The 12,707-nt window shown below is 42.3% G+C and overlaps 1 protein-coding gene across 3 annotated transcripts in view; it reads right to left on the bottom strand.

The window, feature by feature from the left end:
• Window positions 1-579: 579 nt before the first annotated feature.
• Window positions 580-12,707, bottom strand: part of LOC103757381 (multidrug resistance-associated protein 1) — a 32,832-nt gene continuing 20,704 nt past the window's right edge. Inside the window, exons 18-29 of one of the 3 annotated variants that reach the window (XM_018067410.2) lie at window positions 11,586-11,670; window positions 10,628-10,739; window positions 9,490-9,697; window positions 8,868-9,178; window positions 8,275-8,474; window positions 7,633-7,759; window positions 7,188-7,289; window positions 6,015-6,161; window positions 4,886-5,044; window positions 3,499-3,665; window positions 2,725-2,919; window positions 580-2,092 (exon numbers count right to left, since the gene is read on the bottom strand). In XM_018067410.2, coding sequence (XP_017922899.2) covers window positions 1,984-2,092; window positions 2,725-2,919; window positions 3,499-3,665; window positions 4,886-5,044; window positions 6,015-6,161; window positions 7,188-7,289; window positions 7,633-7,759; window positions 8,275-8,474; window positions 8,868-9,178; window positions 9,490-9,697; window positions 10,628-10,739; window positions 11,586-11,670 — 1,922 coding nt within the window. In that variant the 3' untranslated portion in view covers window positions 580-1,983. Of the gene's footprint in view, window positions 2,093-2,724; window positions 2,920-3,498; window positions 3,666-4,885; window positions 5,045-6,014; window positions 6,162-7,178; window positions 7,290-7,632; window positions 7,760-8,274; window positions 8,475-8,867; window positions 9,179-9,489; window positions 9,698-10,627; window positions 10,767-11,585; window positions 11,671-12,707 lie in introns of those variants that run through there. The other 2 variants (XM_029957952.1, XM_018067411.2) reach the window with 2 other exon arrangements.

Consider the following 12,707-nt stretch of genomic DNA (forward strand, 5'->3'; position numbering starts at 1 on the left):
CCCTACAGACCCATCTCTCTGAACTCTGTTCCTTACAAGACACTTGCTCCAATCATTCCACCCTTCTGTCCATCACAGCCCTGCAGAAGAGATTAGTGACTTGAAAACTAAAACCCACTGCTCCTCCCCAAACTCCCAAATCAACCCCTGCTTATTCCATTTCCACACAGCAAATTAACACCAAGGACATGTGGCATTCACAGGCCATGGACACCAAGGGTGTGACAAAGGTCCAAAGCACCACTGACTCCTGCTCTGCTGATCCATCACTATTACCTGGTCTGCTCAGCAAACCATAAAATGATCCAGTCTGCCACAGCACACAGGTATCTGTGCTCGTGGCTTCTTACCCACCATCCTAACAACACCCAGACATCAGGTCAAGCAGTCTGATTAGTCTAAGCAGGACCAATAATTTCTATTTTCAATACCCACCATCCTAACAACACCCAGACATCAGGTCAAGCAGTCTGATTAGTCTAAGCAGGACCAATAATTTCTATTTTCAAGGCAAAAACCTGAACTGACAAAGCTAACCCTTTGTCAAATACAAACCAAGAAATGACAAATCATGTTTTCTTTCAAACAATGTTTTTACTGCAAGTTCTTTGCAAATATTTGTATAGTCATTACAAAAAAATACCAAAGAAAATTTCAGTCTATTCAATTTCAGAGAGTCATAATTTACAAAAAAATAAATAGCTTTACTCTAAGGACAACAATTGTCTAGTATTAAGGTCAGCAATATCAATCACAGAAGTCCACATTCTCAGTGCTGAGTATTTGTGTCCATCTGACTTAGTTTGCCTTCTTCCAGCATTTTCCTTTAAAATAAGACTAATCAGAACATTAGAAAAGTAACTTTTCTCTTACCACAGAAAAATGAAAATACAACCTGGATCTTGAAAACCAGACTCCATTGCTAATTGAATTGTTAGACCCCTCTGACACACAACTTTAAAAACAGTAATTTTTTTAAACAACTGTAACAGAACATTTTCCCACAAAATTTAAGAGTCAACAGCAGCAGCATGAAGGGCATGTTTCTTTGATATAAGGCTAATGGTCCTTGATGTGGCAGAATTAAAGCACAGAACTGCCAAAGCCAAGGGTTTTACAATCAATGTCACACCGAGCCTGCAACCCCTGCCCAGACAAATCCTCACTTCTCAGCCTCGTCCCCACAGGTGTCACCAGCATTGGGCACCCAAGTCAGAATTCCTGAGTGAACTGGGTGTAAGATACTGCACACTGCAACGCACCAGCTGCTGCACCAATTTGGTTTTGGAGTGATTGTCATTCCAGACATGCTTAAATACTGCTATGAAGTTGACTGTGCTTTTTGACTTCAGCACTACCGACATTATAGAGAACTTGCTGCTATATGCTGTAAACACATGAAACCTTTAGGACAATGCATAAAGCATTAACCATGTACAGTAAATGCCATAATGAGAACGTCTGGCACACATTATTTCACAAGAAAAAAAAAAATCTTTGGACTATAGTACTATATGCCACAAAATGTTCCAGGTGCATCCCACAATAGATGGCTCATCAAATGAGGAATCCGCAAACAAGCAAATAATTAGCATTTGCAAAAATGTTTTAAACAAAAAAAAAAAAGAGGGAGGGAACTTCAGAACATAAGAGCAGATGAGAAGTAAAAGCTTTTCTGAACTTCTCTGATGAATCACTCCACCTTATATTTTAGCATATAATGACAGGTTTCAGGCAAAAATTAGAAGTCTCTTCAGTGTTTTGCACAGTGGATGTGCTTCTCCTAAAGTTGGCTAAAATCAATACTAAGGAGAAATAAAAAAAGAAAAAAATTGCATTTTTATGTTACTTCCATTGCCATGCTCTGGCCAACTTCACTATGTCTCAAGCTGAGCTGTATGGTTCACTCCAGCTCAGGGGAAGTTACAGTTCGCCAAATGTATCACCTCCCTCTTCCCCACAGGAACTAAACAAGTTCAAGTGCTACACCAAGCCTGAATCTTTGGCCATGCTGTAGAAAATGCCTCTTTCCCGAAGGAGCTGCTCTGGGCTTCCACACTCCACCACTTCTCCTCTCTCCAGGACTAAAACTCTGTAAAACAAACAAGGGCAGGGGGGGAAAGAAGAAAAAATGGTCAGAAGAACATCCACAAAGCCAGTGAACACAGACACAGAAATTGTGTAGGGTATCCTACAGAGAGACAGAAACTGACTGTTGGTATCCATTCTGTGCAAGGGAAGACAGTCCTGACTGTGTGAACAGACTGAGGTTCTCACTGTCCTTCCTGACCTCTGTCTGCTCAGCCTTCAGCCACACCTTAGCAAGGCAGCTGACCATGAGGGAGGCTGTTTGAACTATAACCAAAAGTGATGGATAGTGAAATGTCAAATAAACTTCAGAGGGTAAGATCTGCCCCTTTGACTCCTTATGCCGTCTGTGCCTAAATTAGGACAAGACCCAGGAACAGACTCCTGCCCTTGCCTCCCTCCCCTTCCCAGGTTTTCTAGGCAGGAACAGCACAACAGCAATGCCACAGAGGGATGAGAAGAGTCCCACAGGCCAAGCACAGGCACCGTGAGCCAAAACACACACACCCCACCCATCAAAACAGGGATTGAAGCATCCTCGTGGAGAGGTGGCTGAAAATGAACACAAGGATTCCCATTTAAATAGAGCACAATGCAGGTCACCCCTTCGTCAAGATAAAACCGGTGTAACTTTACCTCGTGTAGTCCATGATCGTGTTCAGACGATGTGCTATAGTTAAAACAGTACATTCTTCAAATTGAGACTTTATCGTCGACTGTATAAGCTTATCTGTTTCAAGATCAACAGCAGCTGTGGCTTCATCCAGAACCAGGATTTTGGACTTCCTGAGCAGAGCTCGTGCCAGGCACACCAGTTGGCGCTGTCCCACACTACACAGATGGGATGGGAGGGTGGGGAAAAAAGTCAGAACAAGCTGGCAGTGTTCATTTTGAAACCCAGCAATTCCTTGTTCTAAAGGTAAGGTCAGTCTTACTACTTCCCTGCAGAATATCTAGCAGCATCTGAAACTGCAACACCCCTCAAATCAAGTCCTGGCAACGTAGTAAGAGAATGCATTACAAGTGGTTTCACCATAACTGCACCAGGCTGATTCAGCAAATCAGTGCACTGTTGGGGACTGGACTTTAAATGGTTTCTACAGACTGAACACATATATCCCTCTTAGGGTGCAAAAAGCAAGCAAACAACTTTCTTAGAAAAACTGCTGCTACTAAAATGCCTGGTCATGCACTAAGAATTCTCCAACTCCCTCCTCAAATTCTCCTGCGGGACTGGAGGGAGCCCCACACTGCACAGCTCTTGCTGGGTCTGACTAAATCCTGTACCAGGTGAGCTGAAAGGTTTTTGGAAATGGAAAGTCTAGTTGCAGATGGGAGAGCACACACACCCCCCTCTCAGTTCTCATTGGGTCTTCGGGCAATTTTCACAGTCACAGTTCTTTGACATACCTGAGGTTCTCACCACCCTCAGCACACTCATGATTCAGTTTATCAGGAAGGGATGACACAAAATTTTTCAGGTGAGCCAATTCCAAAGACCTCCAAATGTCTTCATCAGAGTGTTGGTCAAAAGGATCAAGATTCATACGCAGAGAGCCAGAGAACAATATTGGATCCTGGTCACAGACAGAGACAATTGACAGTGTACACAGAACATGGCAAGTGCTCCAAAAATATTTCTTAGATAATGAAAGGAAAACAACATGTACAGATGCAGCTGCAAGTAAGCTTATACTGCATTTAGGAGTGGGGCCTCATTCTTTCCCAATAAGAACAAGTTATTCTCCCTCACTCTTATTCCTTATACCTCTTTGGGGCCTGATCTCTGCCCTCTGCAGACAGATTCTGGCAGTCTAGACTTTTCCATTAGTCAGTAACTCATGAATTCAGAAAAAAACACAAACAAACAAACAAAACAAAACCAAAAAACCCAACCAAACACCAAACAAACCCCAGCCAACTTTCTTTTTACTGGACTACTAAGTTAAAGAAGAGGTCATTCCCACTCAATCTTCTGTCAGCAGGGACTACTAGGTCAGCTTTCCACTTCTTAGGGAATTACACCATCTGGAAATATTTCTAAATTCCTGAGTTGCAGTATCAATGAAATGAATGAGAGGTTTTTTTCTTGGATAGGAAGAAATACTACTTTGGAAATACTTAAATACTTTTGACCCAGTAGTGTCAGACTGATGCAGAGTGATCAAAAGGAGAAAGCAAAGTCCCCCTTGATTTCCAAAAGAAGTGGTGTAGAAAACCTTTTACAGTGAGCTCTCTTGTTTTTGCCAGCATGCTGCAATGGTAACTTATCACATTATATAGTCTTTGAATCAGACAGGCAATAAAAGCTACACAGTAAGAACAAAAAGACTTGAGACTAAGTACAGTATATAAAGCCGTATTTCCAAATGTTTTGGACTGTCAAACCCACAGTTGCTGGGCTAGACTGGGATGGTTATGTGCAGGTTTCTCTGGGTACTGCACACCATACACTGGTCCCATTTCCCTGAGGGACCCTGGTCAGCTGTTCAGCTGGGACCATCCTCCCCACTCATGCTGAGCTGTCATTTCAGTGATCTGTGTGGGGTGCTGACAAAGCCCCTGAGTCCAAAGCCCAAGGTTTTGCTTCCACACCAGAGATCAGCCACAACCAAGTTCCTACTTGTTACCCAGCACAGGCACACTGAAATCAGTCTAGGAAAAAAGCTTGGTTTCCATTTCATAGGACTCCATTTCATAGCAGAGAACAGAGGAGGAATAACTGTTTTCTCCCCAGTACATCACAAACAGACCTGTCACACAAGGAGTTCTGGTAGTGGCAGGATTTTGCACCTACCTGAGGGATGATGGTGATCTTGAACCGCAGGTCATGGAGCCCTATCTTTGCAATATTAATTCCATCAATAATAATTTCTCCTTCAGCTGCTTCATTAATCCGAAACAAACCTAAAGTGAGTGAGGATTTTCCAGCTCCCGTTCTTCCAACTATTCCAATCTGTTGGGAAGAAATACAGGAACAACTTATTCTGGGAAAGTGTTACAGCCTTTCCAAGCCTTTCTACCCAAAACTGACCCATTTGCAGAAGGTTGTCATATTTGCTGGGCTATCCACACACCAAAACAGCATAACAGAGAATGATCAAAGGGGAAGAAAAATCACTGGATGTGAAAAAAAACAACAACAAAAAGATGTCTCAAGGTTTGCAATCCAATCACAGAAGCTGAGTTTTTCTAGAACTGTAAAGCAAGTCAAGGTTTCCATAATCCTTCGTTTGGTTCATGCTTCATAGTTATAACTGTGGACTTGACATTTATCTTGTTGGAATTTATAGCAAAATCATACCAAAAGCACTCAGTTTCACACTGTATGTTTTTCTTCCCGGCCAGATTGAAGTCTTGAGCAATTCTTTTCTTTTTTAAAAATATAAAAGATTGCTACTTTGGTTGCTACCTCTCACCATCTGCCCATTCTAACTACTCTTGAGGTACTATTCTGCCCATATTTCTAGGTAGAAAGTGTGCACTGAGGAGAAAACAAATGCCTAGCTGGCTGTCACAAATAAGGAAGCTAGATAGTAGATCTGCCTTGCAGCTAGCTTTTCTGCTGCTGGGCAACATCACACTATTATCAGACATCACAGGAATCCACACGGGACTGGGGTGGGAAATTTGTGAGCAAACAAGTGAGGAACCAGTAGGAGAAACACACAGATCACAGCATAAACCTCACCTCCCAGTGAAACCAGGCCAAATGATACTTGGCAGCCCCACATAAGTGTATCTTTATCCATGATACCGGATACACCTTGCAAAGGCTGAGAGCCCATGACAGCTGAAGTTACAGCAAGGCTGATTCTACAGCAGCTTTTCTAGTTCTTAAGGACCCCAGACATGTTACAGAATTGGTTTAGCCCTTTCTTTGGCTCATGCATGCAGATTTATAAGCTGTAACACTCAGTCATTACCTTTTCACCCCCATTTATGGTAACATTTATGTTTTTCAGAACCAAATCCAAGTCTTCGCGGTAACGTAAACCATAACCTCGAAACTCAATCTTTCCTTCCTCGGGCCAGGTACTCGCTGGGGCGGTTTGTTCGATACTCCACTCAGCCTGAAAGAACCACAGGAACACCTGATCAGTTCCTGCTTCAACCAAATGGGCTGAGGACTCAAAGAATGCAGTGAAGAAAAATCCTCAGTGCGTAATTTGCAAAAGGAACTGTGATGGCGATGAGAAGACAGGGAAAGAGTTGCCTCAAGACAGATTAAATGGTCTGTGTAGGCAAGGGCTTGGCTACTGCAAAAGTCCCAGTTGCTGGATAAACTTTCCTGCTACAAATGGCAGAATCATGCAGGCAGTAGGCATTGACACAGCCTGCCTGTACATCCCCACCATGGCAAGGAAACCACTGGGGAAGCCACACGTGCAGCTAGAAGCAGTTTAACTGAGACATAAGTACTAAATGATTAGTAAGCAGGTAAACAGCTGCTGCCTCAGCCTCCAACATGGGTGGGAAAGGAGAGAACATACCCCACTGCATTCACTGCCAGTGCCAAATAAAAAGGCTTTTAAATGTATAAACACTGGTCTGCTACCAGAACCTAAGAAAAAATTCTAGGAAGGGCCCTCATATTATCTGGCTGCAAAAATAGTGCCTCAAGTCAGGTTCAAGTGACAGGCATGGCAAAGAGAGGCCCCCAGGGAACTCTGCACTGTAAGGGGAACAACTGCAGATTAAATGAGTAGTTCTGTTATCCAAATCAAAACAAAAAAATTAAAACCTCTTTACTCCCCATACTGAGAGCAAAAAGAGAAACACAAATGAAAAAAATAATAGTTAGAGACTTAGGAAACCAAAATGTTTGTTCAGCCCCACTGTTTACTCCTAGGGCAGAACAGCACATTTCCTAAATAGCATTGTGTAAATATCAGTGGATACACATCAGAAGCATCCACAGGAACTGCCTGCTGAGACCCAGCCTGTCCCAAGCAGGGGACAGCACTGACAGCACTGAGCTCTGTGTCCCCCCTCAGCTCAGAGCACAGGCCCAACCTCCAACCCATTCAGCCAGACAGCAGGTGAGACCTCAGAACAGGGCATTGACTTCTACAGGTGTGGCAGACAACTCATTGTACCTCCTTCTCCATTTCAGTATATTCTTTGACTCTTTCAACAGCAACAATGTTGGTTTCCACCTCAGATGACATGCGAACCAGCCAGTTCAAATACGCTGTAATCTGCAAGAAGGAAAGAAGTCTAGAGGCAGTTTACACTAAATATGTTACCTGCAATAAATAAAAGACATGGAACAACCAAAGCACTGCAAGTTCATGGAATCATAAACACAGACAAGATCTTGGTTAATCACTGCTGGAAAGGAGAAGAGTCAAGATGCCACATCCCCTCACACAGAGAAGGCACAGAAGGAACTTTCCAGCACCTTCTCAGATACTATTTGTAGTTATTATTCTCTTTCTATGTTCCTTATATTAATTTTCCATCCAAAGAGATGGTTCTGGCTTTCTGATGCAGTCTTACAAATCAGAGGTGGGGTTTTTTTTCCAAGAAAGGTAAAACTACCTGCAGTGAGTAGGATACCGAGAGGCCAACCAGTCCCGCGCTGAGTTTGTTGCGTGCAATCACTGCAAACAATGCTGCAAAGAGGACAATAAAGTTCCCCACGTACTCCAGACGGACAGCCAGCCACCTGCCAGGCAGAAAAACACAATGCATCTTTCCAGGAGTTCACCCACAGAAAATTAAGGATGTGCAACTCATGTTCTGTCACACATGTTTTTTAGAAGACCATTAACATGGCATGTGTGTCCTGCTAGTGACACAGGAACTGCCAGATATCTGAGGTTCTGCTTCAGCAGCATCTGAACCTAGCTGCATCCAAAATTAATAAATCTTTCAGGTGCATGAATTCCAGTCTCAACCACAACTGATTTCCAAACTAACACTGGGATCAATTAATCAAAACTTTTAAAAGAATATAAGCCAGAAGTAAGGCAGAAACTCTCAGAAAGAAGAGAGATTCAGAATTAGTAATCTCCACTTTATCACAGAAGTTTAAGTAAAACACCTGCGAAACCAATATACCCCCACAGGCTTCCCTACCCTGGACAAGTATGCCAAGAGCTGTGATTGCTCAGGAGCACAGCCAGCAGAACCATGTCCTTCCCAGATAACCACCCTTCAATATTTCAGCCCCACTGTTACCTGTTTGCAACAATGCTTGGATAGTAAGCTTTCTGATTTTCATCCACTTTCATGTCATTCTGCTTTATGAAACGTTTCTGCTCCTCAAAGGCTCGAATGATACTGACTCCCAGCAGGGTCTCATTGAAGTGAGAATACACAGGAGAACGACTGACAGACTCGAGGCGTTTGAGCTGCCGAGACGTGGCCACATAAAATCTCTGCAATTCAGAGTATGAGAATTATGGTTACATCAGACTGCGTCTGAAAAGACAAGAGGAATCATAAGACAGTTCCCTGTCATCTGGGCTGTTACTAACAGAGATTCAACTTACATGTGGAAATACACACCTTCTCTAACACTTTTAGGCCCAAAAACACCATTACATACACAGGGCTGTCTTTAAACAACTGCCAGTCAAACCACCTCATGCAATAGCCATTTTCTGCTCTTTCTCTTCTCAGCAAGTTTAGTTCAACAGTATAAAACACACACATCACCACAGTGACTCAAACCCAGCATATTACAATCCATCCTAGAGCAGAGTAAGAACTCTCTTAAATAACAAGACGAGTGACTGCTGGTCTTAGTTCCCCCAAGTAACACCACTTACCTGCACAAACAAGTAGGCAAGTCCCAGAGGTGGAATAATGACAGCAGCTATAGGTGTGGCCAGCAGAATGACGATACAAGCCCCAATCACATTAAACATTGAGCCCATGAACATTTTGATGATTGGTGGAATGGTGGAGTCAATGGTATCTATCTCCTTAGAAAAACGGTTCACTAGATTTCCACTTGGTGTACGTTCAAAGAAACTCATTGGAGACCTGAGGACATTGTGCAGCAGGTTATGGTGTAGGTGTCGTGATGCAAATATTCCCCCTATTGACACGACCATTGAGTAGCCAAACACAGCAATACCTAGAAAAGAAGACTTACTTTTAACTGCTGCCACCTCTCACGCAAAACATTTCCTAATTTTGTCATCATTTACCATTAGCATGTCTCTAGTACAACTACTCAGCCAGGGAACTAGGGTTCACTACAGGAAGACCTAGCAAATACGTCAAGCAGTTTAAAAATAAATAAAAAAAAATAAAATAAAAAAAAATCAGTGAAAACATCACATTCCTGTCCTAGAAGAAGTTGCTTCTCCATTACAAAAATCTGTGTCATATTTGAACGCTTTGCTCTGAATCAGCAAATGTTAAAGTAGGTAAGACCAAACAAACCTTGAGAAATTCCCAGTGCTCCATATACTCCCAGTCTGACATCTGTGTACTGCTGTGTCCCATTGATAACAGGATCATCTGTCCATAAACTTAGCCAGTAGTTGGAAGCCAAGGAGGCTATATGATTACACAGGAAGAGGAAAATGCTCAAGAAAGACATAAAGAGTCCAATTGCTTTCATGTAGTCCCAGTACACCGATGCCTTTACCTGAAGACAGAAGGGAAAAAAAGAAATACTCATTTTGCAGATTAAGTTTCAAATGCAGCAACTTCCCCTTCTCTAATGCCTATTTAAAGTCAGTATCCCTGCATCAGGCCATGAAAACACAGAGCTGCACTCTGGAGAGCCACTGCTTGGGAACACATGCTGCAAAGCACTCGATGGAGACAAGCCAAATCCAACATCCCCTCAGGGCAGGCACACATCATCTTTCATTGTCATCCAAGGGAAGGGAGGAGTAGGGAGAGAGCTGCCTGAAGTAACACAGAGCATCAGTAGTACAGCCAAAAACTCTACTGAGGAGTTCCAGTTTTTGGCTCTCTGTACCACAAGATTATAAAGCCTTTAAACCAACCCTTGCTCCACACGGCTTGTATTCTATGATCTATGTTTAACCAACAACAAGCAATACCAGCTTGCACTCAAGTAACATTGCTAGGAGGGGTAACTGCCATTTTCCCAGGAAGCTCAGTCTCAGGTTTCTTAAAAAGCCCTGGGTATCCTGGGATTAGATACTTGTGTCTACAGTGGAAACTTGGCTTAAATTCATCTGAGTCGATTCCAGCTCCCTAAACTGAAGGGTAGATTTCATTAGGTCACCTAATTTGTCACAACCTCTCTCCAAGAAACAGTTGCAAGGTTTTCGTTTCTTCTTTTAAACTTTGATGTGGTCAGGCCCATCATCTTACACAAAAGGTTTGGTGTCGACATTCTTTCTGCAGGCAAGCACGGGGCTCAGGTTTGGGAGCAGAGGGCACAGCAACACTTCCATGAAGTATTACACAACAAGCAGCAAGTTCAAGAATTCCCTCAGCCCTTTCTCACGCCAGTTACGTGGCCTTCAGAAGCTATTTTCTTCTAAAAGGGATTTTTCCAAAACTGAAAGAGGGCCCAGGAAGTGGGGACTGGAGACCTTACCCTCCCGGTCTTCGCTGTGTCGGCCTCCATCAGTTTCCAGGAATTCTTTTCAGCAAGTGGCTTCTGCAGCTCTGCTGTGCTGCTCTGCTGCTGGGACTTCCCAGTGTCTCTGCTGTATGTTGAAGAGTTACTGAGTTGCCTGTTAGTAGACATTTTATTTTTCAGTTTTAGCTTGACATAGGACAGGTGTTTACTTCATAAATAGGCTTTGACAGTCCACAGCTCCAAGTCAGTGGTTTACATTCCCATGGAGATCTCCTCACCAGCCATCATGGGGCCATGAGTACTTCCCTCCTCCCCTCAAAGTGCACTCTCCTAACCCTCCCTGATGGCATTCAGTCCCCAAGTGCCCCGTGTTCAGACACAAGTAACACTACGAGCCAGATAAAGAAGTGTTGGTTGCACAATCAAACTCCAGAAAGAAAAATGCTTTGTGACCAACACCACCAGCCTTTACAAACCCTGTCATCATATACCTTGCAGCTGCTGGAGTGCAATAAAATGTTCCCCCACTCACATCAAAACTGGCAATTTTACTCCCAGGCACTCATTAACTTCCAGAAATATACTGTCTCCAGAGCACCGTAAGAATAAGGCAAAGCCTATGACATAATTTTGGAAAGGTATAATCAGAGGAATTGCAAGCATAGCAGCAGCTGTATTAGGTCAGACTAAAGGTCCACTTAGCACTTCATCCCATCTGACAGCAGTCAAATGCAGAAGCTTTGGGAACATGTACAAAGCTGGACTAGCCAATAAAATACTCTCCCTTTTATGCAAGCCAAACCCACGGTATGTTTTGCAACACAAGTTTCTTTCTCAGGTTGCTGGATCCAGCATGATATATTTTCCTCTAACAAACACCATAAACATAAATTACTCTTTATCCACATCTGAGTAACAGGATTGAAAAAAAGGGGGAGAAGGGAAAAAGAAAAATAAAAAGGAGAATACACACCTATGCATTAACTTTCCAGGGGCTTCATTCACAAGGACTCCATTTTCTACAGGTTTTCCTTCTTTTGTAGATGGACTATTTGTGTCTGAGGGGATGAAAAGGTAAACATGAAAATGGTATGGCAAAGAGACACAGGGGTTTCATTTCCAGCCCAAATGACTGATGCAGTCCCGATGTGCAAACAAAACAGGGAACACAGGTATTTACAGATACTAGCAGAAAATTGACCAGGTGAATGAATAAGTTTAGTTCCACCCCCAACAAGATTCATTGCCAAGACAGGGAACATTTTTTTTTCTACTAAATGTAGGTCAGTAATAATAATGTAATATAATTATGAGGACATACTTTATGTTAAAGCATGCAATACCAAGTCACATGTGACTCACTCTATGGAAAAAAACCCAACACTCCAGCCACTCCTTTACAAAGCACATCTTTTACACAGTTAATTATAAATTATTTTCAATTTAAACTGCAATGAGAAGACATTCTAGTAAATGATGGAGCGAAGCTGTAAGAACAGCAGGCATGTGCAAAGTTAAGCAGGAAGAAATGTGCAAAAGCCTGGTGTTTTAGGCAACTATAGGAATCAGATTAATTTAAGCAAGAGATCTTTCCATGAATTGTTATCCCACAACATCCCCCTTGTACCAAGATGCAGCACACTCAAAACAATTGCCAAAAAAACTTCAGAAAACCTGTCAGCTTGAAAGATTAACCTTTTTGAGCCATTTAAATCAGTGTTATACAGTGCCACAAGTAAAACTTCTCAGTTCAGGTTATGTCATAATTTTCCTTATAAAAACCAAACAACTGACTCCTAAAAAATTACCTGTCAAGTAAACAGAACTTTATTTTCATGTATGAAAGTTAATTTGGAATTTGTAACACAGAATTTTGCATTTTATATTGTTTATGCGAAAAAAGACACCCATCTGCATTTATTCAAAAGACATTTAGGAAGAATTTTGGAGATCTAGAGTCTGAAATTTTCATGTTCTTACAGTAAAGCAAAATATATCCATAAAATAGTACGTGTGGACTGCCTGAACACAGAGCTGTTCCCTCCTGTCTGCAAACTGAACATTTGTTCATTACCCTAAAAACCCAAAGCTAAAT

The sequence above is a fragment of the Manacus vitellinus genome, unplaced genomic scaffold (genome assembly GCF_001715985.3).
Source record: "Manacus vitellinus isolate BGI_N305 unplaced genomic scaffold, ASM171598v3 scaffold_12_pilon, whole genome shotgun sequence".
Taxonomy (NCBI): Eukaryota; Metazoa; Chordata; class Aves; order Passeriformes; family Pipridae; genus Manacus; species Manacus vitellinus.